Below are 27,374 nucleotides of genomic sequence, written 5' to 3'. Positions count from 1 at the left end.
GGCAGAGATTATGCAGACAACCCTAGAGTCTATCCACCAAGTCTCTTTCCCACCTCAGCAGCCAAGTGATCTTGTTAGAACTTATTTGGATCATGTCACCCCTCTAATCAAAACCTTCCAGTAGCTTCCCATCTCAACCAGAGTAAAACCTGTCGTCCTTCCATTGATTTGCAAGGCCCTACCATAGATGTCCACCCCCTTCTCTGACCTCATCTCCTCCCCCTTTCCTGATCACTCCCTTGGCCCCAGCCATGCTGGTCTCCTCTGTTTCTTTCTTTTTTTTTTTTGTGGTACGTGGGCCTCTCGCTGTTGTGGCCTCTCCCATTGCAGAGCACAGGCTCCGGACGCGCAGGCTCAGCAGCCATAGCTCACGGGCCCAGCCGCTCCGCGGCATGTGGGATCCTCCCGGACCGGGGCACGAACCCGTGTCCCCTGCATCGGCAGGCAGACTCTCAACCACTGCACCACCAGGGAAGCCCTCTCCTCTGTTTCTTGAACACACCAAGCCCAGTCCTGACTCAGGGTCTTTGCACTGACCATTCGCTTTGCTTCAACTTTCTTTCCCTAGATATCTATGTGGCTTACTTTTCCAACCTCCTTTGGGACTCTGCTCACCTTCCCAGACCACCCTTTAAAAACAAAAAATCGTAACCCACCCCACACTCCCCATTCCCTTTATTACTCTTTTTTCCCACAGCACTTGTGTCACCATCTTATACCGTATATATATATATATATATATATATATATATATATATATGTACATTTGTTCTTTCCCCCAGGTAGGATGTGAAGCACACATGAGGAGGGAGATTGTGTTCACTACCATGTCACCAGCACCTGGACCAGTGCCCACCTCACAGTAGGTGCTCAGTAAACATGTTGATGGAATGAGCTCTGGGACTGGAGAAGGAGGAAGGGGTGGGGGGAGAGTCTTCATCCCCTGAGATTGGCTCTTTGGCCCCTAAAGGCTCCAATAACGGACCTAAAGCTGGTAGGAGAAGGATGGCATGGAGGCAAGAGGGTTCCAGACTGCCCTAGCCCTCTTCCACTGCAGACCCCATGGGCCCTCAGCCCCCTGCCACTAACCCAACACCCGCAGCAGTAACAGAGCACCTGATTGCCCCAGCGCTGGGTTAGGGGCTGGGGTCCATCACTGACAACCTCGGTCCCTGGCCCTACTCCTCTTGTCCAAACTTAACCCAGGAAGACTGGACAGCTGGGATCAGAGAATCCCCATTAGGTGGGGCCTGGAATCATCTTGAAGCCCCAAAGGAGGGTTTAGACAGCCTGTTTCCGGGAAGCTCCAAATGCAGTCACATAGGTCCCAGTCTACCAGGTTACTCGCCTCCCTGTAGCTTCCCGATTCCCGCTGCCAGAGCTCAAAGACCTCCTCCCAGGGGCTGATGCTGCTTCTCCAGCCCCTCCCCCCATCGCTCCCCAAAGGGTCTTATTCTGATCCAGGAAGGGCACCCCAGGTAGAGACCACCTTCCTTTGGCCTACTTCTTTTTTTTTTTTTTTAATTTTATTGGCATAAGTTGATTTACAATGTTGTGTCTTTTTTTTAAATTGGATTTTTATTTTATTTTGGGGTATAGTTGATTTACAATGTGTTAGTTTCAGGTGTACAGCAAAGTGATTCCGTTATACATATACATATATCCACTCTTTTTCAGATTCTTTTCCCACATAGGTTATTACAGAATGTTGAGTAGAGTTCCCTGGGCTATACAGTAGGTCCTTGTTGATTATCTATTTTATACATAGTAGTGTGTATATATTAATCTCAAACTCCTAAATTATCCCCCTGCCACCTTCCCCCTCTGGTAACCATAAATTTGTTTTCGAAGACTGTGAGTTTGTATCTATTTTGTAAATAAGTTCATTTGTATCGTATTTTAGATTCCATATATAAGTGATATATGATATTTGTCTTTGTCTGACTTACTTCACTTAGTATGATAAACTCCAGGTCATCCATGTTGCTGCAAATGGCATTATTTCATGCTTTTTCATGGCTGAGTAATATTCCATTGTGTATATGCACCACAGCTTCTTTATCCATTCCTCTGCTGATGGGCATTTAGGCTGCTTCCGTGTCTTGGCTGTTGTAAATAGTGCTGCAAGGAACACTGAGTTGCCTCTGAGCATCACCTCTTCTGAAAGGCCCCAGGGCCTGTGGGACACCTCTTTGAACACTCATTTCAGGTGAAGACCAGCTGTCTCCCCTCCCACCCCCTCCTCCTAGAGGGCTGGACCCACAGCAGGAAGGGATGGTGCACCGGCTAACCTAGGTTTCACTCTGTCTGGCTTCCTGGTACCCCTTCCAGGAAAGGTCCCAGCGTGCTCCATCTGACAGGCGGCAACAGGCAGCTTCCTTTGCCAAAACTAAGTAATAAAGCAGTGTCCCCAGCGTGTGGGTGGGTGTGGAGGTTCCCTTCCTCGGTGGATTCTAAGGAATCTGAAGGAGAAGGAAACATGGGGTAAGGACGGAACCAAGGGAGAAACGGGCTCACACAGCTACTCGGAAAAGGCCAGTTTTATTCCAGTGTTGTTGGGAAAAGGAGCGCTCTACCCATTAACTCTAAAAACTTGTTCATCTCCTTAGCCGATGAGGCATGGACCAGCTGCGGGCCACGCTGGGGTCACTCCACTGGCAGGAGTTGTGGGCGAGGGTAGGAGAGGCCACTGCTCACGCCTTCCCGCCTTTCCCCTGGGACACCCGGGTCTCCGGGGGGGCCCGGTGGAACCACTCGAACCAGGAGCCGTCATAGATGGCCACATCGGGCTTGCCGCAGAGGTAGGCGGCCAGGGCGATGTGGCAGGCAGTGACACCCTTTCGGCATGTGGCAATGATGGGCTTTGCGAGGTCCACCTTCTTGGCCTCGAACATGGCACGGAGCTCCTCCGGGCTCTTCTCGAAGCCATCCTCCATCAGGAAGTCCATGAAGGGCATGTTGACTGAGCCTCGGATGTGGCCCGAGTCCAGTCCTGGGCAGGGGTAGAGGACAAAGGGAAGGACAGGGTTAGGAGCGACACAGTGGATGGGGGTAAGTGGGGCCTGGAGGTCACAATCAACCGTGGCTATAAGGAGAGGGAGCTTTGCAAATAAAAATAACATCTTTGCCCTTCTCAGAGCTCAATTTATTCCAGCGCTACCTACATCCAGTGCTCATGACACCACCCCCCCACACCAAAATCTGCCTTGAAGCAGGAATGTTCTACCTGCTTGAGAGGACAGGGAGGAGTCCTGGCTCTACCATCTACTAACCTTCACCTTGGGCAAATTGCTTCACTTCTCTGAACCTCAGTTTTCTCTTCTGTAAAATGGGCTCAGTGGTACGTACCTATCTCATAGGGTTGTGGAGAACAGCAAATGGGATGATGACTGCAAATGCTATGGGCTATTGCTGAGAACACGGTGGTGAAGGGGAGACACAGCCCAGGCTCTCAGGGAGGTTAGTCTAGCAAGGAAGATAGAGGTTAAACACATAACCACATGATTCACTAAATATAATGTCACGCCATTTTACAGATGAGTACACCGAGGCTTGGCAAAGTGGAAAGGCTAGCCTGAGGCCACAGAGAGGCAAAGGCAGATCCAGGATTACACCGAGGCCCGTGGTTTTCCTGTCAAGCACACAGTGTGGAAAGAGCCTGTGACTTGGTTTTAGACGTAAGTTCAAATCCCAGCTCTGCCACTTACTGGCAAGGTGACCTCAAGCAAGTCACATAACCTCTCTGAGCCTCAGTGTCCCCGTGGGTAAAGTGGGAATGAGTGTTTGCGTGTGTAAGGGCTGTTGTACAGGGTAAAGCACAGACTTACTACAGCTGGCCGAGCCACCCTCAGATGCTGCTGCTTCTCTACCACTTCCCCACCTACGACGGGGGACAGGTGAGAATGGGGGCAGTGTGGTCCCTTCAGGACCTTCCTAGCAGCCCTGAGAGGCTTTGACGGAAGCAGAATGGGGGCTAGGCTAGCTCCAGGGTCCATTCCAGAACCTACTCTGCACCCAGGAAGGCCCCCTGCCAAATCTGCCTTCAGAATAGCCAGCATGTGGGGCAAATGGGGCTGGGCCATGGCCAGAGCTGGTGCTACGTGCAGACCCAAGGCCTAGGTCACTCCTTGTCCCCAAGCGCCCTACACCCTGGCAGACTGGGCACTGGGAGGGGGGCCCGAGGAAGGTTGGGGTGTCTCTTTGGGCTCCCCTTCCTCCAAAATTCCCCACTTAACCCAGACTGTGGGGCAGGGCAGGACCAGACTGGGCAGCAGTGGGAGGGAAAGGACCTGACCGGGGGTAATCAGGGCACCAGCGTGCAGCCAGGCATGTCCTGCACGTCTGAGCCTCAGTTCCCCACCTTTGAAATGGGGAGATAACTCCACCTTCCTCACAGGCTTGTTGGGAAGTCAGCTTCTGCAGATGAAAACCCCTAATGACCGTGGGCACCCAGGAGGTGAGCAATCATGCCAGCAAAGTCCCATTCTCCTCACCCCGAGGCCAAAGACGATTCAAAATGTGCTGGCGCGAATCAAGCGCTCCTTTGATTGACTAGATGTCCTGACTTATAAATTTTTTTTTAAAAGGATTTCCCTTTTTTTTTTTTTTTTAACTTTTTCCTTTTTTTTGCCTGCGTTGGGTCTTTGTTGCTGCGCGCGGGCTTTCTCTAGTTGCGGCAAGCGGGGCTACTCTTCGTTGCGATGAGCGGGCTTCTCATTGCAGTGGCTTCCCTTTGTTGCAGAGTATGGGCTCTAGGCGTGCGGGCTTCAGCGGTTGTGGCACACAGGGTCAGTAGTTGTGGCTCGCAGGCTCTAGAGCACAGGCTCAGTAGTTGTGGCGCACGGGCTTAGTTGCTCCGCAGCATGTGGGATCTTCCCGGACGAGGGCTCGAACCCATGTCCCCTGCATTGGCAGGCAGATTTTTAACCACTGTGCCACCAGGGAAGTCCCCTGACTTATAAAATTATAGTGATTTCTTCCTGTTGTGATTTCACTTTTTGTCAGGAAACTTTGATCTAAGATCAGATGTGTGTGTACTGACCCTACCAATGAAGGGCAACTGGTCTGTTGGCTTCAAAGGTGTTCTTTTCCAAGAAACCCAACTTTAAAATATTTCAAGGAGTTCCCTGGTGGCCTAGTGATTAGGATTCCATGCTTTCACTGCTGGGGCCCAGGTCAACCCTTGGTCGGGGAACTGAAATCCCACCACAAAAAGAAAAAGTTTCAGTACCCAGGCCATGGGCGGGATTTAAGTGCATTGAAGAGCACAAGTGTTTGCTGAGTCCTGAACGCTGTTTTGTTTCTTTCCACCCATCCCTGATGAAACAGTTTTATTGTTTTCTTCTAATTAATAAAAGGCACCACTCTGAGTAAAGAAGTTGGGGGCAGGGCGTTCTACAGACTCCAGCCCCCACACTGGGCCAGCACCGGGAGGTGGGAGCCTTCCCTTTCTGCCAGGGAAGGCTCAGGACCTGTCTGAGGAATTTAAATGAGCAGGAACTGGCCGCCTTCATGGGGGAAGGGCTGAGATGAACTTGGCCAGAGAACCTCGGAGAACAGCCAACAGCCAACGAGGGGAAAGGCGCTTGGCGCCCAGGGACAAGGGCTCCTGCTGCTGTTCCAAGTCCACCTTCAGCTGCAGGCTTGTGGCTCTCCCTGGCCCCAGCAGGCGTGCCACCACGCTCAAAACCTCGGGCACCAGACAGTGGGCTAGCTCAAGAACTTTATCTTCCTCAATCCTCACTGAGCTGGGGAGAGAGATGAGCCTCCTGGCACGAATGGGGGGCCCAGGCCCAGAGAGGTGAGGTAACTTGCCCCATGACACACAGCACAGGTGTGATGTGCAGTCAGGTGTGCCCAACCCCAAAGCCTGAGCCTTCCTGGAAAGAGTGGCTGAAGCAGGGGAATGGCTGAGATGACCTCTCCTGATGCCTGCTCAGAGGTCTGGGACTTGATGTTCAAGCTTTGGGCAAGGAGATGCTGGTCTAGTTGGTGAACTAGCATCCCTCGGGTCACTGACAGGTATGGGTTTTCAAGGTCAGGAAAACCTGTGTAGCTCTTTCTTGCTTTCGTCCTAAAGACACTAAGGAACCCAGTGCAGGCAGCCCCAGTGGGCAGCCCCCAACCCTGGCGGCTGGGAAGCTGCTCAGCACTCTCCCTGACCCCCACCCCAGTCCCCATCCCTGGGAGGAGACACAGGCAGGAGCCATACAACCCCATGATGCAACATGAAGCAACACCTGGAAGCTATGACCTTTCCCCGCCACCCTCCAACCCCATCCCCGTGTTTGCTTACACAGCAGTGGCCTTGGGAAATAACACCACTTTGATCTTGCGACTGGGGTCAAGTCTTGGCCTCTGTGTCTGGACAGAGAAGTTTCTGCTCCCTTTCCCCACCTGCAAAGTGGGACCACTTTGAACCCCCGCCTGCCTCCCCTGTCGGGCTGCTGTAGGTACCCGGGGGAGAACGTATATAAAGTGTCCTGCAAATAATAGTACGCATTAGGGGGTCAATACCCTCCCTCTTCACCCTCATGGACCCCCCACCTGGGGTGGGCGGTGGGGAGGAAAAGAGAATAAGTTTATAAAGACACTGAGCTGGATCGACTCCCACCTCTGTTCCCTCCCTTTCCCCAAGGCTCCTACAAGGTAAGTGGTGTCCCTTTCATTAGGAGGAGGGTTCAGAGGTGGAGGGAACTGCCCGAGGCCACACCAGGATGTAAACTCAGGTCTGTCTGACTCTCACCTTTTGCCCCTTACAAACAGGACTGAAGGCACTGGGGGCACAAAACTGAGGCCAGAGGGGAAGTTACTCGCCTGAAAGCGGCAGGAAGTGGCTGTCGGGTTTCTAAGGCCCTGTTTCCAGCTCCTCTTGGGGGTCTTTCCTTCCAGGGACACCCACACTTCCCTGGATGTTACATCTGGACAGTTGAGCCCACGGGGTGCCTCTGTGATCCCACCACAAGCAGGGGACTGTGAACTCAGCAGAGCCTCACGGGCCCTAATATTCCCCAAATGTCTTGTACGGGAGGTTTTCCAAGCAGCCCGGCCTTTGCGCAGGTCCTCATCCTTCTCAAAATACCTTTCCAGCCACTGCTGCATTTAATAAATACACAGCCAGGTGGGTAGGGCTGGCATTACTCTTTTCATTTTATAAGGGAACCCAAAGAGGCCAAGCAATTAGCTGATTGAGGTCCCAGCACAGAGGAGGAGCAGGGCTTAAACTTGGGTCCATGCTCCCTGGTCTCCAGATGGGAACTGGAGGAGGGAGGAAGCGGCCACGGAGAGGGGGAGGGACTTTAGGATTTGGGGCTTTCAGGAGGTCTTACCTGCAGCCGCAGGCTTTTCCCCTCTCTGAGCCTCAGTTTCCTCATCTCTAAAATGGGAGTAAGGAGATGGGATCTGGCATATCTAAACTCTCCCTTTACTTATTCTGTCTGCTTCAGAGCAAGATGGCGAGCAGCTAGAGAAACAATTCCACCTCTCCTCCCTCCAGCGGCAGCTTAAGTCCCAAGGAGTGAAGGTGCCTTGAACCAAGGCCAGGAGGAGGCTGCAGGGGCTCCGTGCCAGGAGTCTCTGGAAGGTGCTAAACAAACTTGAATCTTCAACTCCAGAACTTCAGAGAGCAAGCTGGGCAGGAAGAACACGGGGCTCGGAGAAAGCCACGATGGGAAGGGCAGAGCCCCGCGCTTTCCACTAACTACCCAAGTGGGCTTGACCTCCTCCTTCCTCTGTGCACCACAGCCTCTCTTCTGACTGATGAGGTGACCTTTCAGGCCCTCCAGCTCTAAGAGTGTTGGACGCAGCTTTCACAGCGCTCTCTCCTCAGAGGCGCAGAAAGGAAGGGATTTTTCAACAAGTTAGTCCAAACGTTGCACAGCAGTTGGATTCCACAGAGGCGCCCTGACTGAGGACAGAGCCGCAGCCCCCTCCTGCCATCCTGAGGGCTCAGCCAGCCTGGGCCCCGAGAGGCCCTGAGAGCCGTGAGGTCCTGGCCACCAGCGGTGTCCAGGCAGGGGCTGGAGGGCGCCCAGAAGGGGTGATGGCAAGACTTCTGTGGTCCTCTCTGTTAGGAGTTTCTAGCTAGAACTCAGCATTTCCTCTCCTGAGACTCCCCCCACCTCCAGCAGTGTAGAACCCTCCCCCCCCACACACACACCCTTTGTCCAAAGGAGAGAACTCATGAGCCATCTCCCTAAAGATGCCTAGCGGAAGGGGTCCCTGCTGGCCCTGGGAGGTGGGGAGTGAACAGAATGATGGTGCATCCTGGTTTAGAGCACTGGTTTGAAACTAGGCAGCACTGGGTTCAAATCCTAACACTGCCACTTAACTGAGCAAGTAACTTAAGGAAGGTCAGGGGGTCCAGGAGAGCTGGAGGGAGGGATGGGGTGCTGGGGAAGAGCATTGTTCATGTCTCTAAGAATTTCTGAAGAACTAGAGAGGTCCTGAGGAAGCTTCTGTTCAGCGACGCATGTGTGGCTCACGGACACTTTTGGGCATGTGGTGGAGCTAGCGCCTGGGCATGGATGTGGGTGGATGTGTCATCAGTCACCTCTGCTGATGCCACTCCACACAGATGCTAGGTCGCGCCTTAGCATGTGGCTATGGGAACACATGTGTACGTCCTCATGCATCAGAGCTTGAAAAGCCTTTAGGTTGGGCTCTACCCTCTCATTTTACAGATGTAAAGACTGAGGCCCGCATGGGGGTACTGAGGGCAAAACCTGGAGAGGGTCTCAGACATCCTACTTCCCATCTCTCCATTGGGCATTGCTCCCCAGGGACCATCCCCACCACGGGGACACCTACCTACTGCATCTGGCTCCGGCTGCGTGCCCAGGTACCGCCCTTGGGCCCGTGAATCCACCAGCTGGAACCTCTTCGATTCGAGGTTCTCCAGCACCTGCTCGTAGGTCTTGAGCAGGGAGCGGTCCAGTGTGGCTTTGAAGACAGCTGGCTCTGGGCGTGAGGGCTCAGATGTCACCGGGTGGCCCTCCTTCAGCCAGTTCCGGAAGCCACCATTGAGCACGGATACGGTGCGGTGGCCAAACACGCGGAACATCCACCAGACCCGCGGTGCATAGAAGCTGCCCAAGTCGTCACCATCGTACACCACCACGTGCGTGTCGTTGCTGATGCCCAGGCTGCCCACGTAGTCGGCGAAGCCCGCCTTGCTGGGCAGCATCATCTCGTAGGGCGACGCTCTGTCCCGGCACTCCTCTATGTCAAAGAAGGAGGCGCCGGGCACATGGCGCTCTAGGTATTCCTTGCGGGCCTCGCGGGTGCCCGGCGAGTACCAGGAGGCGTCCAGCACTCGAAGGCCAGGGCCCAGCCTGCCAGCCCGGACGGACTCCGCCAGCCACTTGGTGGAGACCAGCGCCCGGTACAGCACCTGCTGAACCATGGTTTCAGCTCTCCGTATCACCTGGCGCGGGTGGGAACCAGGAAAGAGACCGGCAATGAGGACTGTGGGTTCAGTGGGGTGGGGCCGGGGAGGAGGAGCTTTTTGCCCACTGCACTCCCCCACGGGTGTCGTGTTTACAGCAATCAGGCAGTGGGGTTAGGTTTGCAGATTCCCTAAGGAAAGCCTGCTTCCGCCGCTCTCTGCTACCCCTCCCGCGCAGAAGGGGCTGGGGCAAGCGGGCTCCAGATGGACGAGTTGGCGGGGAGGGTGTCTGGCCCCAGAAGCTACAATACTCGCCCTCAGGATCCTGCCAGAGAGTGCGGCGAAAAGATGTCCAAGATGGGGGAAGAAGGCATCTTGGGCTTAGAGCCTCCTTTCCTGGTAGGGTAGGGGAGTGGGCGCATGGGGAAGGGTTCGCACACGCCCTCGCCCTCGCCCCCGCCTCTCGTCTAGCAAACCTTCCTGCGGCCTCTCAGCAACCTGGGCTCGCCCGCCTCCTGAATGCCTGAGTCCGGCCCGGTCCAGTGCCCTCTGCCCCAGTTGGGTCCAGGGTTCCCGGGGCACCCCACCCCGCTCTCGCCACCGGGACCCTCCCCTGGGTGGCAGGTGGTCCGGTCGGCGGCCCAATCCCGAGCGGCCCGGGCGCCTGCCTCCGCCCCACGCCGCCGCACTCACTCGCCCTTGCCGCCGCCCCGGTGCTCACCCCTGCGGGCTGGAGAAGTTGGCAGGTTCAAACCCTGAGCCCGCAACTCCCCGGCCGGCCCACACCATCGCGCCGCCGCCTGGGGGTGGATCGCGCGCCGCCCTCCCTGCCCCGCGCCCCCGACGCCGCGCCGCGCCCGCCCCCGGCCACCCCCCGGGCTCGTGCCGCCTCTCGGACCCCCGAGGATGCGTCGGGGGCGCCGGGCGGCGCGGGGGCGGTGCGGAGCGGGGCTGGGCGGCGCGGGCACCCCCCCCCCACGGCCTGGCCAGTGGAAGGCGCCGGCAGCTGAGGGTTCCGAGTGGCCTCGGGGTGGGCTGTGCCGGAGTCTCCTCCCTTTGGCCGGCCGCAGGTTGGTGGCGGGAGCGGGGGACAGCTGAGAGCGCGGGGAGGGGGCCCTCTGCGCTGGGCCATGGCCGAACCCGGAAGCCGGGAGCCCGAGACTGGGGTAACTGCTGCGGCGCTGCGCTTGCCTTTCTTTAGGGGGAGGTCGATCGTCCGGGTGCGCGGCTCAGGGCTCCCCCGCGGGGCCTGAGCGGAGCAGGGGGCCGCAGTCTCGGGGGGAAGGCACGCCCCTGGCTTCACTCTAACGACGGCTGTCCGCGGCAGCTGGGGGCGGCCCGCAGGGTGGGGTCGGGGTGAGTGGCAGGGGGAGGGGGACGGGGGGGCGGGATCACCTGGTGCTAGCGGAGAGGGTAGGACGGAGGAGGACTAATAAAGCCTGACGGAGAAGCCAGGGAGGCCAGCTGACCCAGAGGCTCCAGGAGGACAAACTGGCAAAGAACTTGCTAGAGTGAAACGGAGCTAACATTTGTCAAGGCCTGCTTGGCGAGCACTTTACTGGGTACTCCCACGGGTGTCGCTTACTTCCCACAACAAGCCTGCGGAGTAGGCCAGAAACTTATTTAAAGACCAGAGAGAGAGGCCCAGCGAGTTGCCTAGCGGCCCGCGGTGGCGGTGAGGCCAGGCTGCTTGTTAAACCCGATGGGAAACCCACCCGGCAGGGGCTACCTTTTTTGTTTACCTTGCTCATCCCTGAAGCCACGTACTTTTAAAACACTGCCTTTGTCCTTAATTTAACCTATTTCATTGTGAATGTATATAATTTAATTTTTAACGGTGGCTGTGTTTAACAGCCAGTTGGCCTAATTCCTGCAAATCTAACAACTGGTTCTTGCGAGCTGGCGGGGACACCACTGCCCCTACTCAGCTCTTACATATGCTGTTATACATGCCTGGAATGCTCTTCTCATCCCCCTTTAAAAAATGCTTTTTATTCTGAAACAATTATATTCTCACCGAAAGTTGCAAACATTCATACTTTGATAAGCATTCACCCAGGGAGTCCTCTGAGCTCTGTGCTTTGCAGTGAAGGGAGAGAGGGTGCCAGGAAGGGCGAGACTGGGGAAGGCCTTGCAGAATGCCCAGTCTGACTGGAGCCCTCTTATTCCAGGGCCCACCCCAGATGGCAGCCTGGGACTCACCCTTCCCCTAGCACAGTTGTGTACACTCTGGAGACGGGCCTGGGGCTGTCCTGCTTGTCTTGGGGTCCTCGACTCCCGGAGCAGGGCCTGGGGACCTGGTCCACACCCTTCAGTGACACACACAGCCTGCTCTTCCGGAACCTCCTCTACCTCCCACGGTCCTTTCTGAGAACTGCCAATCCAGCATAGGGGGCAGTGTGTGTGTGTGTCTGTGTGTCTGTGTGGCAGGATGAGCCACCTATGAAGTAACTTTGAAGAAATAATGGGATTTTTTTTTTGCGGTACACGGGCCTCTCACTGTTGTGGCCTCTCCCATTGCGGAGCACAGGCTCGGGACGCGCAGGCTCAGCGGCCATGGCTCACGGGCCGAGCCGCTCCGCGGCATGTGGGATCTTCCCGGACCGGGGCACGAACCCGTGTCCCCTGCATCGGCAGGCGGACTCTCAACCACTGTGCCACCAGGGAAGCCCGAAGCTGTTTTTAATGATGATTAAAACCAGCCATATGCAGGGCATTATGGTGGCGCCTCAACGTTCATTATTTAACCCTCACTGTAAGAGGTGAAGGTTGGAAGCTCCACTATAAGAAATGGAAATGGCGCAAGGACCCTCACATGCCCGCTTTCACACTCCTAGTTAAGCAGGGGAGTGGATTTGCACTGATTTGGAGGGGCTCTGGCTCCAAAATCAGGGTTCTTTCCACTCTAAATGGATCCTCGGGGAAAACAGCAAGGAGCCCCAAGAATGGGGAGGGGGCAGGGGCCGCTGTGGTTCACAATGGGGTCTTCAAGTAGGGGCCCGCTGTATCCCCCAAAATTATCTAGCTGCGGCGGAATCCACAGGCACTGCACTGAGATCGCCCCTTAGCCAAAGCCTCTTCGGCAGCCTCACCCTGAAGGTCAAACTGTGGTTTCCAGTTTGACTGCAGCAAATCAGTTTGGACTTCCCCTCCTCCCACCTTCCCCCGCCTTCCCACCCCAGGCTGAGCTAGCGGCCCCCCTGTGCTCCCACTGAATTCCAGAAATTCTGCAATTATGTTGTCTCTTGAGCAGGCCTGTGGCTGCCTTAACTCCCAGGGCCGGACAAAGTCAAGAGTTTCTTAGTGTCCAGCATAGGGCCTGGCCACGTGGAAAACATGGTTCCCAAAAGCCAGGCTGCAGCGAGACTGCAGGAGGGCGCTGGGCACCAGGTAATCCGCCGTGGACTCCTTAGGCCCTGGTCGTCAGTGACCTGGGGCTGGGGAAGAAGTCTAGCCTGAGAAGTTGCAACCTGGTTGCAAATCCTGAGGCTGCCCCTGACCAGATCTGTGACCGAGGGCAAGGCATATCTCTAGCCACCAGTGGTCTTATTCAGAAACAGGCAACCCCACAGTCACTACTGAAGGCTGTGGTGCTCATTAGTATATGGCCCGCAGGGGCACTCGGCAACACGCTCCGTTCTCTACCCACCCCCTTCCCCTTGGCGCCAGGGCTGCCCGGTACGAATGCAAGGTTGCGCCCTGCACAGGGGGTGCATGACTGGGGGTTGAGTGGAGCTGACCTGCAGCTCACACTCCACTCATCCAGCCCCATGCCCTGGTGAGGCTGTGCCTCTGCCTGGCTGAAGGGGCACCTTTCTCTACCCTGCCCAAAGGCACCTACTGGACAGGGCGGACGGTGGGCGGGGTGGGGGGTGGGGGGAGGTGCTTGCCTAGGCGCTTTGCACGTTTGGGACATCTCTGGAGCACCTCTGCCCTGGAAGGCCGTGAGTTGACTTGTCATGGTGCGCTGGTGAACTGCTGTACTCTGCGCTACTGGCCCGCAAGGGAGAGGAGGGGCGGGGAGGGAGTGAGGCCCTAAGTCACTATTTCCAGAGAGGAAACTCCAGGGGCAAAATCTGACCTTGCTGGACTGCCTGGTGTGAAGCCTGGCACCACCACTACTTCTTAGCTGTTGACCTTGGTCAAGTTAGTGCACTTCTGTGAACTCCAGTGTCCCCTCTGTGAAACAGTGAGGAGAAAAGCAACCTTCTTGAGGCTACTCATGCAGCAGATAATTGAGAGCCTCCCCTGTGTCCTGCAGTGGTGTAAGGTGTGAGAACTAAAGGGCACATAGGGAGGACTCAGGCAATTCCAGCTGCTATTCCTCTGAGGCTGCTTATATAAATGATTGATGAATGAGTGAATTCCACCAGGGACCTTGGTTGATTGCAAGCAAAGCTGAGCTACGTCTTAGGGAGGGACTTTGCCCCTACTTGCCTTAAAGTGCCAGTGGGGCCTTCCCCTGCTTGGGCCCTCTCCCTACCCACCCTGCAGCAAGCACCGGTGAGGGCCCCCGCCAAGGGGTCACGTTCATTCGGTCGCTGCTCTGTGTATATATACAAGGCTTGGCAGGAAAACAGAGGAGGTCCCGGTGACCGACGTCTGCTTCCGGGTTCACCACCGCTGGTTTTCCGCATTCCCTGGACTCTGACCTCCCTGGGCTCCACCGCCCCTTCCGGCCCTGGCCACAGCCCCGCCCCAGTCCCAACGACACAGGCGTTTCCCACCCCCGGCCCGGCCGGCCTCTTACTCGATTCCCTCCTGACATCCTCCTTGTCGGCCAGACCTGCAGCCCCGGTGTCGCCGCCGCCATGGCCTCGCAGCAGCTCTTCCGCGCGCTCGTGTCGGCGCAGTGGGTGGCCGAAGCGCTCCGGGCCCCGCGGGCCGGGCAGCCCCTGCAGCTGCTCGACGCCTCCTGGTACCTGCCCAAGCTGGGCCGCGACGCGCACCGCGAGTTCGAGGAGCGACACATCCCGGGCTCCGCCTTCTTTGACATCGACCAGTGCAGCGACCGCACGTCGCCCTACGACCACATGCTGCCCAGGGCTGCGCACTTTGCCGAGTACGCGGGCCGCCTGGGCGTGAGCGCCTCTACCCACGTCGTGGTCTACGACGCCAGCGATCAGGGCCTCTACTCGGCGCCGCGTGTCTGGTGGATGTTCCGCGCCTTCGGCCACCGCACCGTGTCGCTTCTCGACGGCGGCCTCCGCAACTGGTTGCGCCAGGGCCTCCCGCTGAGTGCAGGCAAGAGCCGCCCAGAGCCCTCAGAGTTCCACGCGGTGCTGGACCCCGCCTACGTCAAGACGTACGAGGACATCAAGGAGAACCTCGAATCCCGGCGCTTCCAGGTGGTGGACGCCCGCGCCGCTGGCCGCTTCCAGGGCACCGAGCCCGAGCCCCGAGAAGGTAACCCCGATGTGCAAGGGGCCCGGGAGGTCCCTGGGGTTCGGGGTCAGGCGCATCCTGAGCACTGCCCTCGCCTCGCCCTTGCCTTTAAAGGCCACAGTGTGGGGTGGGGGCCGAGAATTGCTTTCTAGTCGCCTCACTGGCGTTATTCTAAAGTACGGGCAATAATACTTGTCCCACCTCCACCCCAAACTAGTTGGGAACCCAGGGGGCCCAGTATAAGTGTGAGAACCCAAACAGCCCCACCCCAGTACTATGGATATAGGGGTCACTGCCAAATAGGAGGGGTGGGCAGGTCCAGTTGAGGAAGAGCCCCAAAGAGAGGGGGCTTGACCAGGTGTAGGACCATCTCTGAGGAGGATGAAGCCGGGGAAGTGGAGTCTGGGGTGGAGAGTGAAAGGCCCTCAGAGGGACCAGAGCCTTGCAGAGGGCAGGATAGAGGGGCGCTAAGTAGAGAGAGAGGTAGCTGCCCCAGGTTGGAGCGGAAACTGAATAGAGTGTGGCTGCCCGCCTGGGTTGGGGCAGGGCCTTCTGCCCATGGGCTGGGTTCCCCGGGCAAGGAGCAGAGGTGGGGAGGGGTCCCCACAACGCAGGTGGGTCAGTGGCCCCTTTGGTGTGAGCTTTTTAGACGGGTACTGTTATCATACCGAAGGGGAAATGGAACCTTCGAATGGCTGCCTTGCCCCAGATCTCAGGAAGCAGCCAGGCACTGAACTCCAGTACCTTTACCTGCAGTGAACAGCCAGTAATCCCCCAGCCGTTTGTCTCGTGTCTGCTTCGAGGCGGGTGCGAGGATGTTGCCGTCTCCTCTGGGAAGCTCTCCCTGAAGGGCATCCCCCACTCCCCTGCGTCGGGGTCGGATGGAGCTTCTGCTTTGTTTCTAGAGTAGCTTGGGTTCACCCTGTCCTGGCACCGTCTGGGGTGACCTGAGGGCCACCATGCTCCCAGCGCATCCTGAAGACTAACCCGGTAGCTGGACGGAGTCGATAGCCCAGAGAGATCTGGTGAATTCACAAGGTCCCTGCTACACGCAACCCTGCAGAGCTGTTGACATAAGGTCAAACTGCAGGAAACGGCTGATAGCCAACCATTTTTTTTTTTTTAACGTCTTTATTGGAGCATAATTGCTTTACAATGGTGTGTTAGTTTCTGCTTTATAACAAAGGGAATCAGCTATACGTATACCTATATCACCATATCTCTTCCCTCTTGCGTCTCCCGCCCTCCCACCCTCCCTATCCCACCCCTCCAGGCGGTCGCAAAGCACCGAGCTGATCTCCCCGTGCTATGCCAGCCAACCATTTTAGAACCTACATCGGTGGCAGTTCACGACGGTTCAGCCTAAGGGATGCCGCCTTGAACCTGTGGGGCACTTCAGCTCAGCCCCCTGGGTGGGGATGGGGCTGGGGGGGGTGGAGCAACGTAGGGCAGCGAACCAGAGCCAGACCTGGCTTCAGAACCCGGCCCCAGGTCGCAGCGGCTGTGTGACGTCTGGCAGGTCACCTAATCTCGGAACTGCAGCTTCTGCATGTCAAAGTCAGGGCAGAGCACAGAGCTTAAAGGATGAAGTGAGGGTCAAATGAGAGCAAGTGTGTAAAGCACTTAGTTCCGTGTTTGCACACACAGGATGCGCTCAAGAAACGGGAAGTGATAAAATTAACATGTGCTTCCCTGGCTCTGGCTCTTTACAGGGGTGCTTAACGCTTACCTCAAGCAGGCTTGCTCATTCGTAAAACGGGAGCTAACAGTAAACAGCCAGCAGACCTGTTGTCAGGGTGGCTGAGCTGACTTGTGTACAGGCTCCATCTGAATCAGTGGCGAATATCACCGTCCCCATCGTCCCCACTCCACAGCCTCAGACCTGGCCAAGCGCGCCTCTAATTTGCCACATCCGTCCGGCAGGGAGGTTCCCTTGCTTGGTGGGGTTCGAGGTATGGGGACAGCCCTCCTCTGACAGTAGCCACCCTGGGTTCGGAGCTGAGGCCTGGGTTCAAGTTCCAGGCAGCAGTCTGCTAGATGCGTGACTTTGGACAGTTGCGAACGTCAGCATCTCCGCCTGTAGAACGGGGATTCCTATAAACAGTGCCCAGGCTTCCTGGCTGTGAGGACTGCATGAGACGATGCTTACAGAGGGTTTAGTGCCGCGGCCGCATGGAAGGCTCTCAGTACTGCAGGGGCCATTCATACTGCCCTTGTATTTGTTCCCTGCATCTCGCTCTCCCGCTGCAGGCATCGAACCCGGCCACATCCCTGGCACTATCAACATCCCCTTCACGGAATTCATGACCAAGGAGGGCTTGGAGAAGAGCCCCGAGGAGATCCGCCGCCTCTTCCAGGACAAGAAGGTGGACCTGTCCCAGCCCCTCGTGGCCACGTGCGGCTCCGGCGTCACAGCCTGTCATGTGGCACTGGGGGCCTACCTCTGCGGCAAGCCCGATGTGCCCCTCTATGACGGCTCCTGGGTGGAGTGGTACATGCGCGCCCAGCCCGAGGATGTCATCTCCGAGGGCCGGGGGAAGACCCACTGAGGCTTGGCGGGACACAGGAAGCTCGGGTGACACCCAGCCACCAGCAGTGCCCAGCCTGGTGGTTCTGACTCTGCTTTGACCAGTATAGGGTTTCTTCCTCCAACCCAGCTGGTGCATAGGGTGACATCCCAGAGGCCAGCAATTCCGCTGCCTCGTGGGCTCTCAGTGGAGGCAGCAGAGAAGGTGGTGGCGGGAACAGGGGGAGGGGAGCTGCCCACGTGATGCTGAGCTGGAGCCCCACCTCCCCTCTATTGAGGAAATAAAACAGTCAAGTTCTAAATCCTTCTAACTGAGGCTGCCTCAGCTTTCCTCGGCTCTTTGGCCAGTGGTTCCAACATGCCCAGCAAGGGAGCTTCGTGGAGCCGGAGGGTCTTGAGGACGCTGTCCCTGCCTTCTGAGCGGTGCTGGGGTCCCAGAGCCCTTCCAGTCCTGTGACTGAATGTCTCCCAGCGAACTGTCTTCTATTTCTACTTCTATGGCTGGGGTCTCCCTTCTGGCTTCTGGGCGATTTAAGGTGCATCTGCTGTGCTCTGTCTGGAATCACACCCAAACACCCCCTGCAGGTAAGCCATACATCTCATTTCAAGACAGAGATGGTTCCAGAACTTAATGGGAAGCTGTCCCACGCTGTGGAGTACTTGTCAGCCCAGCCAGGATGTTCCGGAGAAGGGCAGAGTTTAGCCAAATCGGAGGAGAATCTAGCTCTCGACTCTGAGAGTCACACTTGGAAGCTAAGCTCTGGGAGCTCCACGGGGGTGGGCCGTCTGGGGGTTTGATCCTTTCTGCTCAAGGAGAACCCTTCCCCCAAGGCTTCCCCAGTAGGGGCTCTGTTCTCCCTCTGCATTTGTCTTTGTGCAGAGGTAGACATGGGTGTCTGAGAAGGCCCCAGGCTCCCCCTGTCAGAACCTGGGTTCTGGGTTACCCCTCCCCATGTTCCAGCTCCCGGGGCACCTCTTGGTAGCAAAGGGCCAGGTGTCAGCCAGTACTGGGGGGAACCCTAGAAGGAAAAAAAACCAGAGGGGGCAGTGACTTACCCAAGGTCACTTGATGGGTTCACAGCAGAGCTGGAACCAGACCCAGATTTCTCAGAATTTACTCTTTCTCACCTACAGTCCCCAACACATTTCCTCTGAGGCTGAGTTGTGTCTCCCAAGACCACAGGATCTGTGGGGGACCAACAGGACAGAATCCTGTCCCCCACCTCTCTGAGCCTCAGCTTTCTTATCTATAAAATGGGAACAATACGTACTTCAGAAGAAGGGATTTCAGACAAGGACTTGGCCAGGAGCCCCGTGCTGAGTCCCATCTTTCCAGCTCAGGGTTTCTCAAACTCAGGATGACTGATCTTTGGACTGGATCATTCTTTGTTGTTGCAGGTACTGTTCTGTGCATTGGAGGATGTTTAGCAGCGTTTCTGGCCTCTACCCACTAGATGCCAGCAGCACCAACCAGTTGTGAGAACTAAAAATGTCTCCAGATATGACCAGATACCCCCCGAGAAGCAAAACTCACCCCCCCCCCCCGTTAAGCACCAATGCTGTAGGAGCAGTGGCCACACTTGACCACAGCAGTCGGGACCATTGTAGACAGGGATCCCCACGTGGAGGGGACTCTTGTCTGCCCATCATAAACCCCTTCCCCTGGGGGCTGAATTTAACAGTTTAGAAACTTCCTTCCTTTCACACTGGTTTCAGACAGACCTCATCTTCTCTGCTGGAAATGTCTCTGCCTCTTCAAGGAGCTTGGTCTGTCAGCAAACACACGTGAGGCTCTGATCTGGCTTCTGGCTCTGTTGCCCCACGCACGGCTGCCTGACTTTGGACACATGGCTGAGCCTCTGAGCCTCAGTTTCTCCATCTTTAAAATGGGAGTAATCGTACCTTCCTTGAGCAATATGGGGGTTCAGTGAGAGAATCCATAGAAACTGTTTAGCTTGGTGGCAGGCACAGAGTCAGTATCAAGTGTTCTTGTTCTTTTTTAAAGGGCTTTTACTTATTCAGCATGTTCAGTGCCTCCTGTACCTCCACCATTGTGGGGGGGGGCGCTGGGGGCGGAGGGCGGGGCAGGGAACGTGAGTATGAGAATTGCGTCCCTGCCCTGGAAAAGCCTCCCAGCCAGGAAGGAGAAACTGGCCCGTGGTATATTTTTAGAGAGAAATCGTGAAACGATCTATTTTACAACAGACTCAGAGATGTTGAGTGATTGCCTAAGGGCACACAGCTATTTTGAGAGAGGAGCCTAACTGGAGTTCGAATTCTCAGGGTAGGAGCCTCTCCAGTGGGTTAGGAAAACCTGAGTTGGTTTTCCCAATTTCAGTATCAAAGGGAGAAGGGAGTGGAACTCAGGGTTTGGAAACACACATGGCAAGCTCATGGAAGGTGGCCAGGTGTCTCCCAGCCTCCACAAGGAGACACCTTGAGCTGAGTCATGAGATTGAAGCAAGGAGATTTGGTTAGGCTCCCACCCCGCTCCCCAGACCCACCATCCCTACCCCTCTAGCAAGGAACCCCAGCTGATTTGAGCTGGGGCTTTTTCCTCCTGGGAAGGTTCTCCATGGATCTGGACAGGTTCAGAAGCGGGAGAAGGGAGATGGAGACGTGCCTTTCTAGGTTTCTCGGAGCTGTGCTTGGCTTAACTTTGCAGGAGTTGGCTAGGAGAGACCCAGGGCCACCCTGAGCCCTGCCCTGCCTCCTGCATGTCTGAACTCCCAAAATAATTATTTAACCACTCCCTGCAGAGTCCAGGCCTCTGCCAGCACCTGTCCCACCCGCCCCATGTGTTCCAGGCAGGAACTTGCAACATCGGACAACGGGGATGATGAAATTTTTGTCTACTTGGCAAATATTTGCTGAGCACCCCCTCGGTGTCAGGAACAGAAGATTGCCGGCCTTGTCTCACCAGCTGCACTGGATTGTGTCCACTCCCTGGCTCGCTGCCTCCAGGGATCACGGCCCGAAGAAGCCCCCACCCCACATAGTGGGCTGAACAACAGAGCAATGCACTTATTTGGTCCTGGCACTGCTCAAGGCCTCCTTCCAGTCGGGGCCTCAGTCATCTCATCTGGAAAATGGGAGCAAACTGCCCTGTCACACCCAGGGTGGGTGTGATGTCAGATAAGGGAAAGCTCTAAGGCGTTTTCTATTGTAGGTCATTCCTACTGGAAATAACCCCAGCTAGTCATTATATAAGCAGCACGGAGCTTATTATCCTTAACACATGGAGAATGAGTCATTCAGGAGAAGATGAAATTTTCAGGTTAACTGAAGCTTTATAATTTTAAGCACCCCCAAATTTAACAGAGGGTGGGACACAGTGTACTGAGGTTACCCGAACTCTCTGTAGCTCTGTTTCATCACTTTATTGTGGCCGCAGTTTGCCCCTAAGCTAAATGGCCCCCATTGCTGTGACTTTCCAGTCCTCGAATCCTTGCAACTCCACATCATCCTTGCCAACTGTCCTTCCCAGTTACTATCTGTGTTCTGCAGAGTCTCCACCTGCTTCTAGGTGGGCCCACTCCCCTGGTATAATGCCCCCTATTCTAGGCCTTAAACCGCTGTGTTGAACCAGGGCTTCCAGCAGCCTGCTGGGCCCCTCACCCTGGTCCTCTATCCATGTCCCCTGTCTCAGTGTGCATGGCCACCACACAGGGGTCACCTGTGCCCAGACCCGGCAGCCAGTTCTCCAGATTTGGTCTCCCTTCCCCACAGCCAGTCAACACCCAGGCCCGTGATTTCCACCTCTATTCCCACTGCCTTGATCCGAGTCACCGCCACCCCGCCCCCCGGCCCCGTGCCCAAGACACATAGATGCAACCTGTCCAATTGTTAATTCCAGCACACACCCACAGGGACAGGCCCTGTACCAGGATCTGGGGCATGGAGGATAAGGACAGACTCTGAGGGGGGAATTGTCCTAGTGGAGGGGAGCGGACAGACAGACCATGGCAGGTGTGGCGAGGGGTATCAGAGATGAAATGGAACAGGAGAGGGTGGAGCCGGTTGTTCTGGGTCTGAGAAGCAGCTCTGCACAGGCCAGTAGCCCCTTTCTGAATCCCCTGGACCATTCCGCCTCACTCCATGCAGAGAAGCAGCAGGGGATAGGGTTCAAAGCACAGCCTCTGGAGGGATCTGGACCTCCAGCTCCCTGGCTGTGAGTGTGCTTTGATTTCCTCATCTGTAATGGAATAATCCAGTACCCACCTTACAGGATCAGATTCATACAAGCACTGAGAACAGAGCCTGAACAGTAAGCCCTACATACATGCATTATTCATTGCTAAGATTCTGTCCTCAGGTCGCTCCTGCCTCCCTGTGCTGGCCTAGACGCCTTGAGAGTAACATATTTTATTCATGGTTCTCTTCCTGGCCCAGCACAGTGACAGGTCAGGGCTTCACAGATGTTTGACGTATACATATTCATTTATTTATATTTTGACCTCGCTGCATGGCATGTGGGATCTTAGTTCCCTGTGCCCCCTGCAGTGGAAGCACAGATTCTTAACCACTGGACCTCCAGGGAAGTCCCTGTTTGACATATACATAAATATCCCGGCCAGGCTAAGAAAGACCCTAATAATCCCTCTTTACCTAGCACTTTCCACGTCCAGGGAGGATGCTAAGTGTTCTGTACCCACTTAATCCAACAACCCTGAGAAATGGGTGTTATTATATCCCCTATTTTACAGGTAAGGAAGATGGTGGCTTAGAGAGGTCAGGTGACTTGAGGTCCCAGGAAGGGTAGGGCTGGGATTGGAATTCTGGATGGAATGATTTCATCATTGTGAGACAGAACTGGGGAGGGGGTCCTAGATGCGGGAGTGGGGGTTCTGTCTGGGTGGGGAGTTTCAGAAGCCCCGTACAAGCACACTCACACATGCACACATGCTCACACCTCTGCTCACAGGCGAGGAATAATGGAACCAGAGCCTAACTGGCTTGCCAGGCTACATGTCACTCTGATACGTTTCTCCAGGACTCTATAAAAGATGTACTTCCCTGGCGGTCCAGTGGTTAAGACTCCATGCTCCCAATGCAGGGGGACCAGGTTCGATCCCTGGTCAGGGGACTAGATCCTGCATGCCACAACTAAGAGCCCTCATGCCGCAACTAAAGATCCCACAGACCACAATGAAGATCTTGTGTGCTGTAACTAAGACCCGGCACAGCCAAATAAATCCAGTGGTTAAGACTCCGCGCTCCCAATGCAGGGGGGCCAGGTTTGATCCCTGGTCGGGGGACTAGATCCTGCATGCCACAACTAAGAGCCCTCATGCCGCAACTAAATATCCCGCAGACCACAAAGAGGATCTTGTGTGCTGTAACTAAGACCCGGCACAGCCAAATAAATATATTTTTTTAAAGATGTACTGCCTCTCTTTAAAGAACATAGTAGCAGTTGGTAGAGAAGAATGCAAGGATGGAGGCAATCACTGAGTGCTAAAAACCATGCACAATAATTAGGCGCAAGCATGTGATAAACTGCAGAATTTTGTGGCCCAGAATGAGGTGGGAGGGGCTTCCAGAAGTTCCTAGGTGAGCTGGGTACCAGGGAGGCTTCTGGGAGCCAGTGCAATGGTGCAGCCCCCTAGGGAGGCTGGTTCCTGTCCACTCTTTGTTCTCACCTTCTTCCCCTGTCAGCCTCCACTCCCTTTCACTCCTGCCTCTTGCGGCTTTTCCCCATTTCTGAACCATGAAAGGCTTGAAAAATCACATAGGTACTAAATGAAACTGCATATGCCTTTACCTTGTGAACCAGCCATCCCACTTCCAGGAATTTTCCCTGAAGATACACCTCCAACAATAGGAAAACACTTATGCAGAATTGGGTTACTTGTTACAGCAGTACAGTATTTGTCATTGTAAAATATTGGAAACAACCTAAATATACGTGTATAGGAGAATGGTTGAATAAACTCTGGTACATCCACACAATGGAGAGCTGTACAGATGTGAGAAGAGTGAGGAAGATCTCTACAAAATGATGCGGCCTGATTTCTAGGCTGTATTGTTAAGTGCAAAACGGCAGTGGAAAAGATGCTACTTTTTGTGTAAGAAAGAAGGGGCAATAAGAAAATATGCGTGTATCTGTAATTCCTGCAAAAAGAATACAGGAAGAATAAACCAGAAACCCTATTTAATGAGACTGACTACCTATGGGGATGGGTGGGAACAGTGTGGCACAGATGGGGGGGACACCTTCTACTTTTCTGTATATGATTTCTTGCATTGTTTTTTTTTTTTTTTTTTTTTTTTTTGCGGTACGCGGGCCTCTCACTGTTGTGGCCTCTCCCGTTGTGGAGCACAGGCTCCGGACGCGCAGGCTCAGCGGCCATGGCTCACGGGCCCAGCCGCTCCACGGCATGTGGGATCTTCCCAGGCCGGGGCACGAACCTGCGTCCCCTGCATCGGCAGGCGGACTCTCAACCACTGCGCCACCAGGGAAGCCCTCTTGCATTGTTTTGACCTTGAGAACTATGTTATGTTTTGCGTACTCAAAAATTTATTAGATTAACAAGGATGGGTGGAATAAAATGTTAATACCAATAGAACAAGTAAACCTACCTCTACTTCACATGGATAATATAACCACACTGAATAGGGGAAGAGAACTAACCCAGTAACTCCCCCCACCCATCCAAGTAACTCTTGAACATGGCTTTTTTTTTTTGGCCGTGCCACGCGGCTTGTGGGACCTTAGTTCCCCAACCAGGGATTGAACACGAACCACTGCAGTGAAAGCACTGAAACCTAACCACTGGAGCGTCAGGGAATTCCCTGAATGTGGTATTTTGGCTATTTCGAATATATATATCCTCTCAGTCAAAAGACAGGAGAAAAAAAAACCTGAAAATAAATATTGAACTCTTGTTAGTAAGTTTGTTTTTCACAGCGTTATGGGTTACCAGTTATGAAACTATTACAACTGAGCAAATAAGTAAATATATTGCAGATACGGGGAACTGACATTTTCCGTATTGGAGAGAGGAAAACAAATACGGAAAGGCTGAAGGCTAGAATGAAATCGTGGTGCCTGATTGGAATTGGAGGTATCAGTGTGAACTCAGGATTTCTGAGACAGAGCTACGAATAGACATGTGCGCACGCGGGCACGCATGCGCACATGTTTCCTAACCGGAACTATTCCATGAGAGGGCCTGGAAGCAAAGAGCCTAGCTAGAACTTACCTTGGCTCTAAATACGGTTAGCATCGAAAGGAACGGGAGGTGCTAGGGTGGCGAAAGTTCAATGTGAGCCTGGATCGTTTTGCTGCCCAGAAGCTAAGGAAGTTCTGGCACAGCAAAAGTGAAGGGCAGGTGTCAAAAGGATACAGAAAAGGGAGAGGGGAAGTTATTGTTTAGTGCAGGGGTCGCCAACCCCTGGGCCGCAGTTAGGAACTGGGCGGCACAGCAGGAGGTGAGCGGTGGACGGGCCAGTGAAGCTTCATCTGCTGCTCCCCGTCGCTCTCCATCGCTCAAGTCACCGCCTGAACCAACCCACCAACCCCACCCCACCCCGTCAGTGGCAAAATTGTCTTCCAGGAAACCAGTCCCTGGTGCCAAAAAGGTTGGGAACCACTAGTTTAATGGATACAGATTTAAGTTTTTCGAGATGAAAAGGGATGGTGGTGATGATATGGCTATAATGTGGATATACTTAATGCCACTGAACTATACCCTTCAAAATGGTGAAGATGGTACCAAGGAAAAACTCGTCCTCTACCCTCTCAGGTTTGTGTTTTAGGGGCCAAGACAGAGAGAAGAGAAGAGAGTTTTAGTTGTTTTTTTGCTTTTTGTTTTTTGTTTTTTTTTTTTTTGCTTTGTGGTTTGCAGGATCTTACTTCCCAGACCAGGGATTAAACCCAGGCCCTGGCAGTGATAGTGCCAAATCCTAACCTCTGGACCACCAGGGAATTCCTGAAAGAAGACAGATTTTAATCACAGACGTACATCTGGGAGTTCACAAAGAAGTATGACTCAAGAAGGGAATTTGGGGCTTAAATACTATTTTAGTAAGGGAAAGGGAAGGGAAAACAAATTACTTTTAGGAAAGATAAATGGGTCCTTACTTTTGAGACAATGTCTGTTTAGGGGTGGTTTGGACTTGCAGTCTCCAAGGATAAGAGTCAATTTTCCCTGGTTGCTCCTGGAGAGGGGATTTACAACAAGTTCTTTTGAGATTTTGGGGAGTCTCTGCTTTTAGGCTGATAAAGTAGTTCAGGAAAAAAGCCTACTCTCAAATGCCTTCAGCTCAAAATAATTTTTCTGCCACAGTGGCATAATCTGGACCACTTCAATGGTCAGTTTTATGTTAAGTGTATTTTACCACAATTTTTTAAAAAGGTGAAGCACTTTATTTAAGAAAGTGTTTTTAAAAAAGGATACAGGAGCCAGCTTAGACGAGTTCCTATTGACCAACTCTTAGACTTTCAGCATCAAAATACAGAATAATAGTTAACAGTGCTAGGGCCCCCAAGGACCCGGGCAGACTGGTGCGCCCCCTGCCGGTGAAGCCGAATCGCCGGCCACAGTCCCGCAGGGTCAAGACCGGCCGGGAGCCCACTGAGGCCCCGCCTGCTGGTGGAAGAGAGCAGCGCGCAGGCTGAGGGCATCCAGCCGGGCCCCGGGCTGGGAAAAGCGGCACGTTCAAACCCAGCTGCACTTTTGTGCAAACTGGAGAAAGGCACACCTCCTTCCAGACCCTTGGCTGCCCTTCCGCGATGCGAATGGCGCCCCCTGGAGTCTGCAGACATTACAGGCCCACAGTAGGGGCTCTTCAAGGGGAGTAGGGTCTGCATCTTCATTTTGGAAACGCTAAAATCGAGCGCTTGGGGCAGGCTCTGTGAATATTTGTTGACAAATTAGAGGAAGTTCCAGGTAAATGCATTGTAGCATACTTGTTATCTTATAGATATTCAAGTTTGTGGCCCAGTTATCTCTGAGCCCCTTCTGTAAAATGGGTATAATAATACCCATCTGGGCTGGAATACTTCTAGCCCAAGTGTGGCACATGGTAGGTGCTCAGTCATAATAGCTAACATTTACTGCACGTAATAACACTAAGAAGTATGAATAATGTTATGATGTAAATATTGCAAATGGTGTAAAGTGAGAGTTGAAGAGGTTACGTAACTAATTAGCGAGGTCTCACAGCCAGGGAACCATGGAGCAGAGATGCAAACTCTGGACCACGGGCCTCTGAAAGCACGTTTGAGTACTTCTGGCTGGTCAGGACACACTCTTTTTCACTGGATATGCTTGTTCTTCTGCTCAGGTGACCTGAAAAGGTGCCGACTCAGAACCAACCACCTCCACTCCCAGATAAGAGGCAGAACTGTCAGCCAAGGCAGTGATAGGAGTGGATTTGATGTAAAAGAAAAACCACACACTAAAAAGGAAGAGTTGAGACTAATCAGAATGTTCTGACATTCTGAACGTGGGGAAGAGGAGTACCGAATCCAAAAAACCCAGCAGGGACGAATGACATCTTAGTCGTGGAACTGACAGCAGATGTGAACAAAACCCTCAGATGTGGGGGACGCTGATTAGAAGATGAGAAGGTTCAAAATAGGACACAGTGATGTGCTCAGGTGAGAACTTCAGCATGCATTTTCTGTTCCTTCAGCTCTATCTGGCAGTAGAGAGTTTCCCATGTCCGTTTAGGTCTTGGGGGTTTAGCGTGAGGAAATGGCAGCCGCTCTGCTCTGGAAGCTGGGTCATTCGGGGTGGCCTTTCTCTCTGCCTCTCCCTCCGACCCCAGCAGGGAAGTGTTTGTTGGGCTGGTTCATCCCTGGCCGATGGGAAATGGATCTTAAGGGACATCCTTTGGCTCAGTCTCTGATCTTTGGCCCAAACGACCATAGACGGAGTGGCAGGATTGGCTTCACGAAAGCCAGGATGCACTGAGGCTTTGCCCGGACAGTGTGCTGAGTGGTCTTCACGTGGCTTCCCGTGTTAGCTGATTGAATCCTCACAACAACAGCATGAGCCAGGTACTATTATTCCCAATTGAGATATGGGGAACTGAGGTTCAGAGACGTTAAGTAACTTTCCCAAGATC

General features: G+C 54.3%; 2 protein-coding genes across 8 annotated transcripts; one reads left to right on the top strand and one right to left on the bottom strand.

Moving 5' to 3' along the window:
- Nucleotides 1-1,558: 1,558 nt before the first annotated feature.
- Nucleotides 1,559-10,113, bottom strand: TST (thiosulfate sulfurtransferase). 2 transcript variants are annotated; one of them, XM_060306156.2, is made up of 3 exons: nt 10,079-10,113; nt 8,809-9,424; nt 1,559-2,992 (listed from the first exon to the last, which is right to left on the bottom strand). In XM_060306156.2, exons 2-3 carry the CDS (start codon nt 9,401-9,403, stop codon nt 2,694-2,696), a joined length of 894 nt encoding a protein of 297 aa, XP_060162139.1. In that variant the 5' UTR covers nt 9,404-9,424; nt 10,079-10,113; the 3' UTR covers nt 1,559-2,693. The 2 variants fall into 2 exon arrangements, with proteins under 2 accessions (XP_060162139.1, XP_030711941.1); XM_030856081.3 differs by having other exon boundaries at nt 9,862-10,100.
- A 205-nt stretch (nt 10,114-10,318) lies between these two features.
- MPST (mercaptopyruvate sulfurtransferase) lies at nt 10,319-27,135 on the top strand. 6 transcript variants are annotated; one of them, XR_009565440.2, is made up of 4 exons: nt 10,385-10,551; nt 14,170-14,791; nt 17,021-17,882; nt 26,589-27,135. XR_009565440.2 is itself a non-coding variant. In XM_030856080.3 (3 exons), the coding sequence occupies exons 2-3, from the start codon at nt 14,197-14,199 to the stop codon at nt 17,317-17,319; spliced, it is 894 nt and encodes a 297-aa protein (XP_030711940.2). In that variant the 5' UTR covers nt 10,319-10,455; nt 14,170-14,196; the 3' UTR covers nt 17,320-18,124. The 6 variants fall into 6 exon arrangements, 4 of the variants coding, with proteins under 4 accessions (XP_030711940.2, XP_060161945.1, XP_030711939.2 ...); XR_009565438.2 differs by lacking the exon at nt 26,589-27,135 and adding an exon at nt 18,696-19,338; XM_030856080.3 differs by lacking the exon at nt 26,589-27,135 and having other exon boundaries at nt 10,319-10,455; nt 17,021-18,124.
- Nucleotides 27,136-27,374: the final 239 nt, after the last annotated feature.

The sequence above is a fragment of the Globicephala melas genome, chromosome 10 (genome assembly GCF_963455315.2).
Source record: "Globicephala melas chromosome 10, mGloMel1.2, whole genome shotgun sequence".
In the NCBI taxonomy this organism is placed as follows: domain Eukaryota; kingdom Metazoa; phylum Chordata; class Mammalia; order Artiodactyla; family Delphinidae; genus Globicephala; species Globicephala melas.
The sequence above is the reverse complement of the archived record's forward strand: the minus strand, read 5'-3'. Positions and strand labels throughout refer to the sequence as shown.

Bases quoted from the DNA above. Each gene is read 5' to 3' on its own strand.
- MPST (XM_030856079.3), top strand. From the start codon at position 10,516: ATGGCCGAACCCGGAAGCCGGGAGCCCGAGACTGGG. The intron at 10,552-14,169 runs GTAACTGCTGCG...CTTGTCGGCCAG, and splicing joins GCCGGGAGCCCGAGACTGGG to ACCTGCAGCCCCGGTGTCGC. The intron at 14,792-17,020 runs GTAACCCCGATG...CTCCCGCTGCAG, and splicing joins CGAGCCCGAGCCCCGAGAAG to GCATCGAACCCGGCCACATC.
- TST (XM_060306156.2), bottom strand. From the start codon at position 9,403: ATGGTTCAGCAGGTGCTGTACCGGGCGCTGGTCTCCACCAAGTGGCTG. The intron at 2,993-8,808 runs GTAGGTGTCCCC...ACCCCTGCCCAG, and splicing joins GCCGGAGCCAGATGCAGTAG to GACTGGACTCGGGCCACATC.